Source organism: Camelina sativa, chromosome 2 (genome assembly GCF_000633955.1).
Source record: "Camelina sativa cultivar DH55 chromosome 2, Cs, whole genome shotgun sequence".
NCBI classification, from domain to species: domain Eukaryota; kingdom Viridiplantae; phylum Streptophyta; class Magnoliopsida; order Brassicales; family Brassicaceae; genus Camelina; species Camelina sativa.
Genome location: NC_025686.1, coordinates 28,708,052 through 28,725,300, shown reverse-complemented (window position 1 = coordinate 28,725,300; position 17,249 = coordinate 28,708,052). Strand labels below are relative to the sequence as shown.

The following is a 17,249-nucleotide window of genomic DNA, read 5'->3' as shown; positions in this document are numbered from 1 at the left end:
GAAGTCATCATCGTTTTACATTTTTCTTATTTTAAGCGCCTCGGTGGCTATCTCTCACTCCGCTCGCGTCCTCCTCTTTAAGGGAACCTCCCCTCTTCTACGCCCAAAACAACAAACTACTAATTCGTATTCTCTCATTTCTTCTTACGGCTTTGCATCGAAGAAACTGATTCGCTTGTGGAATCAAACAACAAACGAAGATGTGGCGCTGCGTCTCTCGTAGCTTTCGAGCTCCTTCTTCAAAGACCTCTTCACTCTTTGATGGCGTCTCTGGATCTCGCTTTTCCAGATTCTTCTCCACCGGTTCTGTACGATCTCTCTCCCTTCTCCTTCCGTTTATTTCGATTTTCCTATTCGATCTTATGTAATTCATGATTCATAGTTTCGTCCGCCATTAAAATTAAAATGCGTTCAAATTCTGAGAATCGGAGGCTAAAATTTCCCTTCCGTTGATTTTGATCTGTTTCGCTTTGTTGTTTGTTTATTTGTGTTACCGATTGAGCAGACCGATACGAAATCATCTTACACGATAGTGGATCACACCTACGATGCGGTTGTTGTGGGAGCTGGTGGTGCTGGACTTAGGGCGGCGATTGGGTTATCGGAGCATGGCTTTAACACCGCTTGCATTACTAAGCTATTCCCCACCAGGTCACATACTGTCGCTGCTCAGGTATTGTTTTTTTTTTTACGATCCTCTGTGTATGATTCGATTTTAAATGGAGTTTGGTTTCTTTGAGATTGAGTTTATGATTTGGGAAAACTGTTGTGAAGGGTGGTATTAATGCTGCACTGGGAAATATGTCTGAAGATGACTGGAGATGGCACATGTATGACACTGTCAAAGGAAGTGACTGGCTAGGTAATTTTCTTCTTTGTTTTAGTGAATTGATTTTGCTCGTTCACTTGTTTAGTGCAATTACTGAGTTTATTTTTTCTTTTGTGTAGGTGATCAAGATGCTATCCAGTATATGTGTAGAGAGGCACCAAAAGCAGTTATTGAACTTGAGAATTATGGTCTGCCGTTTTCTCGTACTGAAGAGGGGAAAATTTACCAGCGTGCATTTGGTGGTCAGAGTCTTGATTTTGGAAAAGGTGATTTGTCTGATCCTTTTCTAGTGTTGGTGCTCTTATTTACTTTGTTTTAGTAGATTTCTCATGTTTGGCTTTCTTATTATTCTACCATCAGGTGGTCAGGCCTATCGTTGTGCTTGTGCTGCGGATCGGACTGGGCATGCTCTGTTGCATACTCTCTATGGACAAGCCATGAAGCATAACACCCAGTTCTTTGTTGAATACTTTGCCTTGGATTTGCTCATGGCTAGTGATGGTAAGTCTATGTTAGTTTTTCTCCTTTCACTGTTAGTATTTGCCTATTTGGTGTTGGGGGGATGTCTAGTAATGATTTTATGAGTTGGTTTGATAGCTCTTATTGATCAATTTTGGACTTAAGGGCTACTAACGCTGTAGTTAATGCAACATATTTCTATCTAATATGCAGGCAGTTGCCAGGGTGTAATTGCACTAAACATGGAAGATGGAACATTGCATCGTTTCCGTTCTGCACAAACAATTTTGGCCACTGGGGTGAGCTAGTTGTTTTTATATGAAACAAGGTTTTCCAATAGTGAAAACATACTCACCTGATGGCTGCTGTTTTTCCAGGGGTACGGCAGAGCGTACTTCTCTGCAACCTCAGCACATACTTGCACAGGAGATGGAAATGCCATGGTTGCACGGGCCGGTCTTCCACTCCAGGTTTCTCACCTGTTTCGCTTTGATTAAAAATGGTGTACGAAGTATTGTTCTGTTATTTGTATGTACTAATAATCTTATTGTCTAATAAATTTATGCAGGACTTGGAGTTTGTTCAATTCCATCCAACTGGTATATATGGGGCCGGATGTCTCATCACTGAAGGTTAGTATCTCTTCTTCACATACTCGAATTTGTCTGCAAACATAAGATTTAATGTTTTTAACAATTACATCTTTGGTGCTTGCACTATATACGATTGCAGGATCTCGAGGTGAAGGTGGTATCCTGAGAAACAGTGAAGGTGAACGTTTTATGGAACGATATGCTCCTACAGCCAAGGATCTTGCATCAAGAGATGTTGTCTCCAGGTCCATGACTATGGAAATCAGGGAAGGTCGTGGTGTAGGTATGTTCCACTGAAAACTACTTTTTTTTCTTTTTCGGAGCGAACTCCATGCTTTCACTCTGTGGTCCGTCTAGTTTGATTCTCACTCTGGACAACTTCTGCTGATATCTTCCAGGACCGCATAAGGATCATATCTATCTGCATTTGAATCATCTTCCTCCAGAAGTTCTAAAAGAAAGGCTTCCTGGAATCTCTGAGACCGCTGCCATTTTTGCTGGTGTTGATGTTACCAAAGAGCCAATTCCCGTCTTACCAACGGTTCATTATAACATGGGTGGTATCCCGACAAATTACCATGGCGAGGTAAGAATAGAAAACTTCTTAAGAGAAACTTCACTGAACTGTTGGTGTAGTAAAGCATTAGGAGCCTATCAGTTAAAACAATTCTTTTAATTATGCAGGTAGTTACCATCAAAGGTGATGATCCTGATGCAGTGATTCCTGGGCTAATGGCTGCTGGAGAGGCAGCTTGTGCATCTGTTCATGGTGCCAACAGGCTTGGTGCAAATTCACTGCTCGACATCGTCGTGTTTGGTCGTGCCTGTGCAAATAGAGTTGCAGAGATAAGCAAGCCAGGTTAGTCTTTTTGAGGATCTCGAGATTGCTATTATTATAGAAAAGATAATTCTCGACTGATGTTATTTTCCTTTATGCGATTGGTGCAGGGGAGAAACAGAGACCTCTTGAGAAGGACGCGGGTGAGAAGACTATTGCATGGCTGGACAGGTTGAGAAACTCAAACGGTTCGCTTCCTACTTCAACTATTAGATTGAACATGCAGAGAATTATGCAGAACAACGCAGCTGTCTTCCGCACACAAGAAACATTGGAAGAAGGTAAAAAAAATATCTAACCTTGTTCTACATTCATGCAAAGCTCTCACCTGCAACTGTACGCCATTTTCTTACCATATTTTCCCATGAATACTCACAGGTTGTCAGTTGATCGACAAGGCGTGGGAAAGTTTTGGGGACGTCCAGGTGAAAGATCGGAGCTTGATATGGTAAAAAGACAGACTTTACATGGGATTGATTATTATAAAAAGGAATTTTAAAAAACTCTTTGTTCATTCTGGAAACTATGAACGAATGCAGGAACTCTGATTTGATAGAGACATTGGAACTGGAGAACCTCTTGATAAACGCATCCATAACAATGCATTCAGCGGAAGCAAGAAAGGAAANAGTATTGTTCTGTTATTTGTATGTACTAATAATCTTATTGTCTAATAAATTTATGCAGGACTTGGAGTTTGTTCAATTCCATCCAACTGGTATATATGGGGNATTTTCACATTGATTGATTAATCATCCCGTAATGATGATGATAAAACCATAATATAGTATTAACGTGATAAATGTATTGCAGAAAAGAGAGGATGGAGAATGGATGAAGCATACGTTGGGATATTGGGAAGATGAGAAAGTGAGATTGGATTATAGGCCTGTTCACATGGACACTCTCGACGATGAGATTGACACTTTCCCTCCTAAAGCTCGTGTCTATTGATTGAGCAAGGCCATGCTTTTATATTTTGTCTGTCGACGGAAATAAAATAATCAGGAACCAAGAAAAAGGGAATTAGAAGAAGACAAAGGAGTTTGCTATTTATGAGCTAATGGAACACAAAGGAGTGTTCTGGAACTGGATTTTACGTTTTTGCACCAGAAACGATGAAATAAATTGATTTTATAAAGAACCTACGTTTAGTTCCTGAAACTGTTACATTCTTTGTTACTTGTTATTATTAAGCCTTGGTGATGTTCTTTGTTTTATTTTCTAAAAAGTTATGTTTGAATTGTGTATCGATCATAAAGCTATTTTGAGATGATCATAGCTAGGTATCAATAACTGTCAGAGCACGAGGTCCCATTTTGTCCATGTGAAAACAAAACTATGGTCTTTTTGATGTTTCTTTTAGGTGAATCCGGATCAGAGAATACATTTTTAGGCTAGCTCTATATAGCATACAAGTTGTTTCTTCATCTTTNTTTTGCTGGTGTTGATGTTACCAAAGAGCCAATTCCCGTCTTACCAACGGTTCATTATAACATGGGTGGTATCCCGACAAATTACCATGGCGAGGTAAGAATAGAAAACTTCTTAAGAGAAACTTCACTGAACTGTTGGTGTAGTAAAGCATTAGGAGCCTATCAGTTAAAACAATTCTTTTAATTATGCAGGTAGTTACCATCAAAGGTGATGATCCTGATGCAGTGATTCCTGGGCTAATGGCTGCTGGAGAGGCAGCTTGTGCATCTGTTCATGGTGCCAACAGGCTTGGTGCAAATTCACTGCTCGACATCGTCGTGTTTGGTCGTGCCTGTGCAAATAGAGTTGCAGAGATAAGCAAGCCAGGTTAGTCTTTTTGAGGATCTCGAGATTGCTATTATTATAGAAAAGATAATTCTCGACTGATGTTATTTTCCTTTATGCGATTGGTGCAGGGGAGAAACAGAGACCTCTTGAGAAGGACGCGGGTGAGAAGACTATTGCATGGCTGGACAGGTTGAGAAACTCAAACGGTTCGCTTCCTACTTCAACTATTAGATTGAACATGCAGAGAATTATGCAGAACAACGCAGCTGTCTTCCGCACACAAGAAACATTGGAAGAAGGTAAAAAAAATATCTAACCTTGTTCTACATTCATGCAAAGCTCTCACCTGCAACTGTACGCCATTTTCTTACCATATTTTCCCATGAATACTCACAGGTTGTCAGTTGATCGACAAGGCGTGGGAAAGTTTTGGGGACGTCCAGGTGAAAGATCGGAGCTTGATATGGTAAAAAGACAGACTTTACATGGGATTGATTATTATAAAAAGGAATTTTAAAAAACTCTTTGTTCATTCTGGAAACTATGAACGAATGCAGGAACTCTGATTTGATAGAGACATTGGAACTGGAGAACCTCTTGATAAACGCATCCATAACAATGCATTCAGCGGAAGCAAGAAAGGAAAGCAGAGGAGCACATGCCCGGGAAGATTTCACGGTTTGATTCCTTCCTCTGCATTTTCACATTGATTGATTAATCATCCCGTAATGATGATGATAAAACCATAATATAGTATTAACGTGATAAATGTATTGCAGAAAAGAGAGGATGGAGAATGGATGAAGCATACGTTGGGATATTGGGAAGATGAGAAAGTGAGATTGGATTATAGGCCTGTTCACATGGACACTCTCGACGATGAGATTGACACTTTCCCTCCTAAAGCTCGTGTCTATTGATTGAGCAAGGCCATGCTTTTATATTTTGTCTGTCGACGGAAATAAAATAATCAGGAACCAAGAAAAAGGGAATTAGAAGAAGACAAAGGAGTTTGCTATTTATGAGCTAATGGAACACAAAGGAGTGTTCTGGAACTGGATTTTACGTTTTTGCACCAGAAACGATGAAATAAATTGATTTTATAAAGAACCTACGTTTAGTTCCTGAAACTGTTACATTCTTTGTTACTTGTTATTATTAAGCCTTGGTGATGTTCTTTGTTTTATTTTCTAAAAAGTTATGTTTGAATTGTGTATCGATCATAAAGCTATTTTGAGATGATCATAGCTAGGTATCAATAACTGTCAGAGCACGAGGTCCCATTTTGTCCATGTGAAAACAAAACTATGGTCTTTTTGATGTTTCTTTTAGGTGAATCCGGATCAGAGAATACATTTTTAGGCTAGCTCTATATAGCATACAAGTTGTTTCTTCATCTTTTGGTCAACAGCTTTAATTGATTATAGATTGGCCAGATCGTCGTTGCTAGATGATAGAATGTGTTGTAGTAGAAAATGTGAGTCAATCATAATGCCTCTCTCTCTCTCTCTCTCTCTCTCTCTCTCTCTCTCTCTCTCTCTCTCTCTCTCTCTCTCTCTCTCTCTCTCTCTCTCTCTCTCTCTCTCTCTCTCTCTCTCTCTCTCTCTCTCTCTCTCTCTCTCTCTCTCTCTCTCTCTCTCTCTCTCTCTCTCTCTCTCTCTCTCTCTCTCTCTCTCTCTCTCTCTCTCTCTCTCTCTCTCTCTCTCTCTCTCTCTCTCTCTCTCTCTCTCTCTCTCTCTCTCTCTCTCTCTCTCTCTCTCTNATTATAGAAAAGATAATTCTCGACTGATGTTATTTTCCTTTATGCGATTGGTGCAGGGGAGAAACAGAGACCTCTTGAGAAGGACGCGGGTGAGAAGACTATTGCATGGCTGGACAGGTTGAGAAACTCAAACGGTTCGCTTCCTACTTCAACTATTAGATTGAACATGCAGAGAATTATGCAGAACAACGCAGCTGTCTTCCGCACACAAGAAACATTGGAAGAAGGTAAAAAAAATATCTAACCTTGTTCTACATTCATGCAAAGCTCTCACCTGCAACTGTACGCCATTTTCTTACCATATTTTCCCATGAATACTCACAGGTTGTCAGTTGATCGACAAGGCGTGGGAAAGTTTTGGGGACGTCCAGGTGAAAGATCGGAGCTTGATATGGTAAAAAGACAGACTTTACATGGGATTGATTATTATAAAAAGGAATTTTAAAAAACTCTTTGTTCATTCTGGAAACTATGAACGAATGCAGGAACTCTGATTTGATAGAGACATTGGAACTGGAGAACCTCTTGATAAACGCATCCATAACAATGCATTCAGCGGAAGCAAGAAAGGAAAGCAGAGGAGCACATGCCCGGGAAGATTTCACGGTTTGATTCCTTCCTCTGCATTTTCACATTGATTGATTAATCATCCCGTAATGATGATGATAAAACCATAATATAGTATTAACGTGATAAATGTATTGCAGAAAAGAGAGGATGGAGAATGGATGAAGCATACGTTGGGATATTGGGAAGATGAGAAAGTGAGATTGGATTATAGGCCTGTTCACATGGACACTCTCGACGATGAGATTGACACTTTCCCTCCTAAAGCTCGTGTCTATTGATTGAGCAAGGCCATGCTTTTATATTTTGTCTGTCGACGGAAATAAAATAATCAGGAACCAAGAAAAAGGGAATTAGAAGAAGACAAAGGAGTTTGCTATTTATGAGCTAATGGAACACAAAGGAGTGTTCTGGAACTGGATTTTACGTTTTTGCACCAGAAACGATGAAATAAATTGATTTTATAAAGAACCTACGTTTAGTTCCTGAAACTGTTACATTCTTTGTTACTTGTTATTATTAAGCCTTGGTGATGTTCTTTGTTTTATTTTCTAAAAAGTTATGTTTGAATTGTGTATCGATCATAAAGCTATTTTGAGATGATCATAGCTAGGTATCAATAACTGTCAGAGCACGAGGTCCCATTTTGTCCATGTGAAAACAAAACTATGGTCTTTTTGATGTTTCTTTTAGGTGAATCCGGATCAGAGAATACATTTTTAGGCTAGCTCTATATAGCATACAAGTTGTTTCTTCATCTTTTGGTCAACAGCTTTAATTGATTATAGATTGGCCAGATCGTCGTTGCTAGATGATAGAATGTGTTGTAGTAGAAAATGTGAGTCAATCATAATGCCTCTCTCTCTCTCTCTCTCTCTCTCTCTCTCTCTCTCTCTCTCTCTCTCTCTCTCTCTCTCTCTCTCTCTCTCTCTCTCTCTCTCTCTCTCTCTCTCTCTCTCTCTCTCTCTCTCTCTCTCTCTCTCTCTCTCTCTCTCTCTCTCTCTCTCTCTCTCTCTCTCTCTCTCTCTCTCTCTCTCTCTCTCTCTCTCTCTCTCTCTCTCTCTCTCTCTCTCTCTCTCTCTCTCTCTCTCTCTCTCTCTCTCTCTCTCTCTCTCTCTCTCTCTCTCTCTCTCTCTCTCTCTCTCTCTCTCTCTCTCTCTCTCTCTCTCTCTCTCTCTCTCTCTCTCTCTCTCTCTCTCTCTCTCTCTCTCTCTCTCTCTCTCTCTCTCTCTCTCTCTCTCTCTCTCTCTCTCTCTCTCTCTCTCTCTCTCTCTCTCTCTCTCTCTCTCTCTCTCTCTGAATGTCGTCCCACTTGCTTATGGCGTATACGAAAAAGTGCTCTTCCACATATGCAATTTGCAGACATAAATGATGTCCCATTACGACCTCGAAGCTTAGAAACGAGCCCCACAACAATTCGAATACTACAATCGTAAAACATAATGCCCATATAGTATTACTATCATATATATCCGCGTGCGTGTGTGTTTGTTTATTTTTCCTAATTACAACCAATCAATGACAAAATTAGAAAGGTCCACAACAAATTAAACCAACCACTCGACTTCACCAACCAACGTTATCTATTAACCTGTTCATTTCAGACTTAACAATTCCATATCTTCAAATTGTAATTATTTAAATCCATTTCGACACGATGGCTGACTTAGCAATGCCTAAAAGTAGCACTACCTAAAAGGCAACGTATGAAAGAGAAATGTAGAAGCGTCGTGATTAAATCGTCTAATCATCTTCATCATCTAACCTTGTCAACAAAGTAGGGTTTTTTACTTTTTTACTTACTCAGACACCTTTCTTTTTCGTACCCTTATCTTCAAGTACAAACCTTTTTCAAATTTTATTTTGACCCGTCACCAGAACTTACGATTATGATCTTTTTGTATATGAAAGAAAAAAAAAAAAAAAAAAAAAAAAANAAAAAAAAAACCTACGCTTGAGGGGGAAGGAAGAAATCATATATAGAACTCATTAGAGTAAAAAAAAACCTAATTCTAGTTATATATGTAAGTAAAATGATTTTTACCCAAAAGCAAGACACAGTGTAAGAACTGAGAGAGAGAGAGAGAGAGAAAGAGAGAGAGAGAGAGAGAGAGAGAGAGAGAGATGTGCACGTGAGAAGTGGTGGGTCACCAAAGTGAAGGCAGGGAGTGACATTTTTGGCGCGAAGACAACGTTGCAACCAAAAAGAGAGATAGATTGATTAGTCGAGGAGAGACTGAGAGAGATTAAACAACATGCATCACTACGTATTTTCTATCAATTCACTTTTAAAAAACTTAACAGAGTAAACAAATGTTTGTTCCTAAAAACAAAAAGACTTAACCAACAACAGAAAGAAACTGACGTCTTCTTCTTTTTTTTTGCATTTTTGGAAGCTTTGTATAAAAAAAAAAAAAAAAAAAAAAAAAAAAGANAAAATAGAGGTAGCCTCTCTCTGCTTCTCGTTGTGGAAGGTCAGGATGGGTCCAACAACAACAGTTAAAAAAGGGCCCACCAGCAGATCCCTTTTCCGTGTCTACATATATTGGGCTGAACTATGGGCCCATCAGTCACCCTCAAAACAAAACTGTAGTATCATCTCCTCCTTTCTCATGACAAAAAAAAAAAAATTACACATATTGAGGATATTTTTCTTGGTTGCATCGGGGTTGTTGTCTATAATATTATTGTGTATCCGTGATATAAAAATGTTTTAATAAATTATATATAACAGACAAGTAATTAGCATTTATAATTTACTTACTATCTCAATCTATTTAAATGAATTTATATGGAGAGGGGTAGGTGAGTCCACCTCAGGGTCAGAGCAGTTTGTGTTGTGATGACATGAGAGAGAGAGAGAGAGAGAGAGAGAGAGAGAGAGACTCTACTACATACAAATACAACAGTGTGATGATATCAGCGTCGACGGTGATGAACCCCCACCTGTTGTTGGGTCCCCCGAAAAGAGCGGGGCATTTGAGCGAGTTTCATCTTCTTTTACCTAACACAAATTACTACAAGAGAACTTTATTATATAGTACATACATATCTCTGCTTAACATTAGTGGTTTCTTTTTATAAAAAAATATGTAATTCTTTTTTTACTAACTTGTAAATATCATTTAACATGAAGTTGAAGGTATTACAAAAGCTTTTTAAGCAAACCATAACGAACTAATGAATTTAACAGCATTTTTTTTATATTATCAATTTAACAGCATTTTGACACACATATGATTTATCTTTTATTTATAAATTTTGTAAATCAGGTAAGCAAATATATAGATTACATACAAATTATTACTTGTATAGAATTATATATATAGCTAATTATTTGTAATTTTCTATTATTTAAAATTCTAAACCAAACAAAATGCATGAAATCAATATCTTATGCCTACCGAAAATAAAAAGGGAATGTGTATTATTACCGTTACAAAATATCGTATCTTATACAACTACTAGTTTAGTATATCATCATCAGACGGTCACTTTAATGAAACGTTGATCCACTTTCTAGGGCTGACCTCTTTCTTTCTCTCTCTCTCTCTTCTAAAAAATCCAAAAGTTTAAGACCCCCGCCGTCTCTCTCTCTCTCTCTCTCTCTCCTCTCCGTCATCGTCTTCTTCGTTTCCTCAGTGACGCGAATCATCTATTCATCTGCAAGTGTTGTGGCAGTGGCCAGGTGGGTTTAGTTAGATCTGGTCTGGAGGGGAGGGGATTGAATGGCTTACATGTGCACTACTGATAGTGGCAATCTCATGGCTATCGCTCAACAAGTCATCAAACAAAAGCAGCAACAAGAGCAGCAACAACAACAGCAACATCATCAGGACCATCAGCTTTTTGGTATCAACCCTTTGTCTCTTAACCCATGGCCCAACAACACTTCCCTCGGCTTCGGTTCTGCTTTTCCCGACCCTTTTCAAGTCACCGCCGGCGGAGATTCCAACGATCCTGCCTTCCCTTTTCCTTCCTTAGACCACCACCACGCTACTACCGCCGGAAGTGGGTTTAGACTCTCTGATTTCGGCGGTGGAACCGACGGCGCCGAGTTTGAGTCCGACGAATGGATGGAGACTCTTATTACCGGTGGAGACTCCGTCGCAGCGCCTACTACTACTACAGATTGCGACACGTGGCATAATGATCCCGATTACGCAATCTACGGTCCTGATCCATTCGCTACTTACCCGAGTCGACTCAGTTCAGATCTAAACAACCGAGTCATCGAGACGTCGAGTCCACTTCCTCCGCCGACCCTGTGGCCTCCTTCTTCACCACCATTATCGATTCCTCCGCTTCCTCCTCATGAGACAACAACAACAACAACAACAACAACAGCCACAGAAGATCCAGAGACTAACGACTCCGAAGAAGACGATGACTTCGACCTAGAACCACCTCTCCTCAAATCCATCTACGACTGTGCTCGGATCTCAGACTCTGACCAAAACGAAGCTTCAAAGGCTCTCGTTCAGATCCGTGAATCTGTATCGGAGCTAGGTGATCCCACTGAGCGAGTTGGGTTTTACTTCGCCGAAGCTCTCTCCAACAGACTATCTCCGACGACGTCTTCGTTTACGTCCACGGAGGATTTCATCTTATCTTACAAAACCCTAAACGACGCTTGTCCTTACTCCAAATTCGCGCATTTGACGGCGAATCAAGCGATCCTAGAAGCGACGGAGGATTCAAACAAGATTCACATCGTCGATTTTGGGATCGTTCAAGGTATCCAATGGCCTGCTCTTCTCCAAGCTCTAGCTACTCGTTCTTCTGGTAAACCCACTCAAATCCGGGTCTCCGGTATACCCGCTCCATCACTCGGTGAATCTCCTGAACCGTCGCTTATCGCCACCGGGAACCGCCTCCGTGATTTCGCCAAGGTTTTAGATCTGAATTTCGAGTTCGTCCCAATTCTCACTCCCATACATTTACTAAACGGGTCAAGTTTCCGGGTCGACCCGGATGAAGCGCTTGCCGTTAATTTCATGCTTCAGCTCTATAAATTACTCGAGGAGACGCCGACGATCGTTGACACCGCGCTGCGGCTCGCCAAATCGTTGAACCCGAGGGTCGTCACTCTCGGTGAGTACGAGGTGAGCTTAAACCGGGTCGGTTTTGCTAACCGGGTGAAAAACGCGATTCAATTTTATTCAGCGGTTTTCGAGTCCCTCGAACCGAACCTGGGGCGTGATTCGGAGGAGAGAGTGAGAGTTGAGCGAGTACTGTTCGGACGGAGAATCTCGGGTTTGATCGGACCGGAGAAAACCGGAATTCATAGAGAAAGAATGGAGGAGAAAGAGCAATGGCGGGTATTAATGGAGAATGCCGGTTTTGAATCGGTTAAGCTGAGTAATTACGCAGTGAGCCAAGCCAAGATTCTATTGTGGAATTACAACTACAGTAGTTTGTATTCAATCGTTGAGTCTAAGCCAGGCTTCGTCTCTTTGGCCTGGAATGAGTTGCCTCTCCTTACTCTTTCTTCTTGGCGATAACCGAACCGAACCGATCCGGAATTTTTTTTAGTATTGTTTTGTTTCAGAATGTTATTACTTTGTGGTTAGACACCAAAAATATTCAATTGTTAATATACGTCATGGGTTTGCTTTATAGTGTGTTTTGGTTTTTAGTTTGATGTTGAATTGTTTCAGGGGTAGGTTTTGAATTTCTCTGAATCCTTATGTGTGTGTTTATTTTTTAACATATTTGGATTTGTGAAGTAGGTGGTTGAAAGCTGTTCTTAGTCTTGTTCATATCTCTTTAGATAAGTAAACTGGTTCCGGTCATCTGTTTGAGATGTAACTACTACTATTTCGCAAGATTAGGAAGGTGAAAGCCAATAATGTTTGTTTGTAGTTACTCTTTCATTTGTAATTTTGCTTCAAAGGGATATGAAATCTAGTTTTGATATATGAATCTCTATCTCTACAAGACTACAACTATAAAAGTATCTGAATGTAGTATAAAAGTATCTGAATATAGTACAACTTGTTAAGCTGAATATGTGAATACGTGCAAAGGTATAACGAATACAAATTATGTGTGCTAACTTCTAAGTGTCATTTTCTTTTCACCATAAAGCAAACTTCAACTTCTTATCTTTCTTTTGTTTCTTGGTTGTTAAAGATAAAATGTCAAAGTTCCCGCATTTGCTCTATTTGAGTCTTTCAGTGTCAGTCTCTGTGTCACTCACAGTACAATCAATCTTTCTTTTTTTTCTTGTTGAGTGTGCCAATATAATGATGTGACGTACGTCACATACACGTCATCCACTCCACCATCTTTAACGGTCAAGTGGTTCCCACACTCTTTCCTCTGGATGTCCTGGCCGACGTGTTCCGGCCCAACTTACTTGGCCCATTTAAGATTTTTGATGGCCCGAATTGGTAAAAGAGGTTTTGTCATAGAAAATCTGAACCCCACGCAGCGCTCAACACATGTCGCAGTTCTGACAAACTCCTTGCTTTGTTCCGCCATCTGTCACCAGAGCTCCACGAGGCTAACTCTGATCAAGACACCATGTCGGTAGACAGGGACGCTTAATTAAGCATTTTAATCCTGACGTGTTTAATTTTGATTAACTCGCCTTTAATTAACCTTTAGTTTTTAATAATCATAACCCACTACTTAATATCGTAACCTACTGGTAAGGGTTTGATCTTAAAACTTATCGTCTCCTCGTAAGAATAAAAAACTACTTGCTCTATAAATTTAAGCCTCAAGAAACCTCGAGAAGCTGAGAAATGATCAACGCGTTTAAGACCATCCGATCACTACCCTCGAATACCGTCTCTTTCTTCTCGCCACCATCTCGATTAGGCCGCAAAGTCACTCGAGTTAGTTTCGCCACCGCTCCTGATCAGCAAAAGATGGATAAAAAGCCTGAAAATCCAAACGAGAAAACAGGGTTAGTCTCGTTCCACTGTCATGTATAATAGTGATTCGTTAATTTGGATATTATGCTAATTTTTTTTTTTTTTTTTTACTTTGATGGAGCAGTGACGTGATGTCGCATTCGTTTGGAGAAGGGTACGCGACGAGGTGTGATGAAGAAGGGTTTGGAGGAACCTATGGAGGAAATCAAACTCTTCAAAAGGATAACGAGGTCCATGAGAATCACCCTGGTAATCAATTTTTTGATTATTATATAAATAAGCACAGTAGTTCTTAATTTAGATATCACTTGGAATGTTAACAATTATGTGTGTGTGTGTTTTCGATTTTGAAGATTATGACAAAACTCAAGGTAGTGAAGCGAATGAGAAGGAGAAAGCAAGAAACCAAACACAATCTCATTGCTGAAGAGGAATTATTTAGTTTTCTGTTCTTTTGCTTTTAATAAATCAGAGTTTTGCTCTGTACTTTGTGTACACTCTGGCTAGAGTTTCGTTTCCTTGACTGCGTTTTTTTGACACGTACAACTTTTTGTCGTGTTTGTTTTTGTCATCCTTATCACTTATGTAACACTCGTTGAATAAGTAGTTTTTGTTGATTATTGAACTTTTTGACTACGTTAAATTTGTTTATTGATGAACAAAAATCTACGGTGCAATATTTTTTTTTAGTTGGACCATGAGCAGATAGCATTGTCTTAGAAAACGTCAGCAATGAATATTAAACTGTTTTTAGATTTTGAGTTACGAAGCTACCAAATTAAAATTAGCAACTTGAACAAAGCTATATAACTTTTGGTAAATTCATCTTTAAGTAAGAACTCTAGGCCTGATTTAACTTCAGATTAAATTGGATCATATAGCTTTTGTATACGTATAAATTATGCAAATATAGTAACGTCTTTACAAGTTTAAAGAGTAATGGGGGGGGGAGTCCACATTCGTCAGACAAGTTATCAGTTTATCATCTTTACGGCAAAATAAGACTTTAGTGTTCTAACATTTGTTTCTCAATGAGGAGTCAATGACCCAATGGAATTTAGTTCAAAGACCAATAAATAGTTTGGATTGACTTTTTATTTCCATTTACACATTAATCTGTGTTTAATATCGATGGAGGTGAATTAGTGCCATGATATCTTTTGCAGTTTAGATGGAATCAATCACCTATAAGTACGTAAATGATTAGGGAACGTTGAATCAAAATGACAAGACTGCCCCTTATCATCACAGCTCTGTCTAGTAGTCGATACGATTAGTCTGAAGTCTGAACATTGAACAGATGATAAAGGTCAACTCAAACCGGTGGTAACGAAACAATCAAACAAAACATAAATATGATAAAAAGATATTACATTACGATTACATTATTAGGACAATCGATCAGAATCTTCTCTTCTTCCTTTTTTTATTCTCCATGGGAGAAACTCGCCAACCGTATCTCCTCTTCCTCTTCTTCTTAACCACTATAGCCATCGCTACACAAACCACCGGTTCGGTTAATTGCCAAACCGGTTCGCTGCGTTATCCGTTCGGTTTCTCCGACGGTTATCCGATCTGATTCAACTGCTCCAAGATAACCGGAGATGCGGTAATCGGCGAATTCTCGGTACAGGAAGTAACCAACTCCAACATCTACGTCACAGTCCCGCCGGTTTGCAAACGCAAGATCAGTAAAATAAAACAACTCTTCCGAGAAAACATGGCTCCGTCGTATTTACAGAACATAATTCTCGTCCAAGGATGCAAGAAGGAGGAACAGTCGTATAATTGTTTAATCCGCCGTAAATTTATAGAAGATCGGTTAAATATAAGCAGATGCAAATCTCCGGTTACTTGTCTCGACGGAGTCACGACGAAGACAACAACTGCCGCCGTCGATGTGATGAGTATCGGAGACGTTTTGAACCGAAGTGGATGTAAGTATTGGTTCTCTTCGATTACGCCTGATTCCAAGAATACTAAATCTGATATTTCCTTCAGTTTGGGTCGGCTCAAGCTTGATTGGTGGCTTAAGAATAGTTGTAATAGCGCGAACTGCTCGGAGAACGCTGATTGTACGGATGTCAAACTCGCCGATGGTGGATTCGGTCATCGCTGCACTTGTCGTGATGGATTTACCGGTGAAGCCTTCACCGTGCCTGGTGGTTGTCGCCGATTAGGTTCGTTCCCGTCTTTGACTTTCTTTTTTTTTTCAAATTTTTTACCGACAGGAAGTAACCAATCATACATAGACACGTGGAATTGACTTTTTCAAAATTCGCGGAATAAAGATAAATTATCTTTCATGATTTTAGTTGCCAAACACAGAGGACTACACAAGCTCGTGGTTTTTGGTACTGGTAAGTAAACTTCTTCTAATCATATTGTTCAGTTTAGTGAAGTCTTAAAAAGTTGAATGTTTTGTGTTTATGTTTTTATATATAGTAGGGGTTTTGGTTGGAGTTTTAGTACTGGCGGTCTTGATGTTTACGTATATCTTCCGACACAAGCGATCTGCGTCATTGACAACAACATCTTCAATCGCGAATCGCTTGCTTTGCGAGCTAGCTGGAAACTCTAGTGTTCCTTTCTATACGTACAAAGAGATTGAGAAAGCTACTGATAGTTTCTCTGACAAGAACAAGCTTGGAACTGGAGCATACGGAACAGTCTACGCTGGCGAGTTCCCTAATAGCTCATGGGTCGCTATAAAACGTCTTAGACGTAAAGACACTACGAGTATTGACCAAGTCGTGAACGAGATTAAGCTTCTCTCCTCAGTGAGCCATCCAAACCTAGTTCGTCTCTTAGGTTGTTGTATCGCCGATGGAGAACCGTTTCTAGTCTATGAGTTCATGCCAAACGGAACGCTTTCTCAGCATTTACAACACGAGAGAGGTCAAACACCGCTTTCTTGGCCGCTACGTCTCGCCATTGCGTCTCAAACCGCAAACGCAATCGCACATCTCCACTCTTCTGTAAACCCACCTATCTACCACCGGGACATCAAATCTAGCAACATCCTCCTCGACTTCGAGTTCAACTCCAAGATCTCTGATTTCGGACTCTCTAGGGTCGGCATGTCCACCGATTTCGAAGCATCTCATATCTCCACGGCTCCGCAAGGCACTCCAGGATACTTAGACCCTCAGTATCACCAAGATTTTCAGCTCTCGGACAAGAGCGATGTGTATAGCTTTGGAGTTGTTCTCGTGGAAATCATATCAGGCTTTAAAGTCATAGACTTTACTCGTCCCTACACCGAAGTGAATCTAGCCTCTCTTGCGATCGACAGGATAGGAAGAGGGCGTATGGTAGATATCATCGATCCCTGCTTAAAAACAGACAACGATCCGAAAATGTTTGCCTCTATCCACAACTTAGCTGAACTGGCGTTTAGCTGCTTATCCTTTCATAGAAACATGAGGCCTACAATGATAGAAGTTACGGAACATCTCCAACGGATTAAGCTTATGTACTTTGGTACAGAGTCAAGGAAGTCCAAAAACCGATATGAAGAGACAAGATCATCTCCCAGTGTGTGAAAGTCGCT

At 40.0% G+C, this 17,249-nt stretch overlaps 5 protein-coding genes across 9 annotated transcripts; all 5 read left to right on the top strand.

Moving 5' to 3' along the window:
* Positions 51-5,672, top strand: LOC104745387 (succinate dehydrogenase [ubiquinone] flavoprotein subunit 1, mitochondrial). Of its 3 annotated transcripts, none has more exons than XM_010466602.2 (16): positions 51-308; positions 506-673; positions 775-862; positions 949-1,095; positions 1,190-1,330; positions 1,502-1,587; positions 1,666-1,758; positions 1,857-1,920; positions 2,021-2,164; positions 2,280-2,381; positions 4,164-4,249; positions 4,348-4,522; positions 4,612-4,782; positions 4,880-4,949; positions 5,041-5,161; positions 5,263-5,672. In XM_010466602.2, exons 1-16 carry the CDS (start codon positions 201-203, stop codon positions 5,401-5,403), a joined length of 1,905 nt encoding a protein of 634 aa, XP_010464904.1. In that variant the 5' UTR covers positions 51-200; the 3' UTR covers positions 5,404-5,672. The 3 variants fall into 3 exon arrangements, with proteins under 3 accessions (XP_010464904.1, XP_010464913.1, XP_010464922.1); XM_010466611.2 differs by lacking the exons at positions 4,164-4,249; positions 4,348-4,522; positions 4,612-4,782; positions 4,880-4,949 and adding exons at positions 2,566-2,740; positions 2,830-3,000; positions 3,098-3,167; positions 3,259-3,343 and having other exon boundaries at positions 2,280-2,467; positions 5,126-5,161; XM_010466620.2 differs by lacking the exons at positions 4,164-4,249; positions 4,348-4,522; positions 4,612-4,782; positions 4,880-4,949 and adding exons at positions 2,566-2,740; positions 2,830-3,000; positions 3,098-3,167 and having other exon boundaries at positions 2,280-2,467.
* On the top strand, positions 6,273-7,362 carry LOC104757642 (succinate dehydrogenase [ubiquinone] flavoprotein subunit 1, mitochondrial-like). The gene is made up of 4 exons (XM_019239077.1): positions 6,273-6,472; positions 6,570-6,639; positions 6,731-6,851; positions 6,953-7,362. The coding sequence occupies exons 1-4, from the start codon at positions 6,412-6,414 to the stop codon at positions 7,091-7,093; spliced, it is 393 nt and encodes a 130-aa protein (XP_019094622.1). The 5' UTR covers positions 6,273-6,411; the 3' UTR covers positions 7,094-7,362.
* LOC104745377 (scarecrow-like protein 4) lies at positions 10,285-12,688 on the top strand. The gene has a single exon (XM_010466591.2). The coding sequence runs from the start codon at positions 10,541-10,543 to the stop codon at positions 12,314-12,316; it is 1,776 nt and encodes a 591-aa protein (XP_010464893.1). The 5' UTR covers positions 10,285-10,540; the 3' UTR covers positions 12,317-12,688.
* LOC104745368 lies at positions 13,483-14,323 on the top strand. The gene is made up of 3 exons (XM_010466579.2): positions 13,483-13,728; positions 13,821-13,945; positions 14,050-14,323. The coding sequence occupies exons 1-3, from the start codon at positions 13,565-13,567 to the stop codon at positions 14,121-14,123; spliced, it is 363 nt and encodes a 120-aa protein (XP_010464881.1). The 5' UTR covers positions 13,483-13,564; the 3' UTR covers positions 14,124-14,323.
* On the top strand, positions 15,017-17,243 carry LOC104745358 (wall-associated receptor kinase-like 21). 3 transcript variants are annotated; one of them, XM_019239073.1, is made up of 4 exons: positions 15,435-15,633; positions 15,698-15,876; positions 16,012-16,056; positions 16,142-17,243. In XM_019239073.1, exons 1-4 carry the CDS (start codon positions 15,533-15,535, stop codon positions 17,239-17,241), a joined length of 1,425 nt encoding a protein of 474 aa, XP_019094618.1. In that variant the 5' UTR covers positions 15,435-15,532; the 3' UTR covers positions 17,242-17,243. The 3 variants fall into 3 exon arrangements, with proteins under 3 accessions (XP_019094616.1, XP_010464869.2, XP_019094618.1); XM_019239071.1 differs by having other exon boundaries at positions 15,017-15,876; positions 16,145-17,243; XM_010466567.2 differs by having other exon boundaries at positions 15,017-15,876.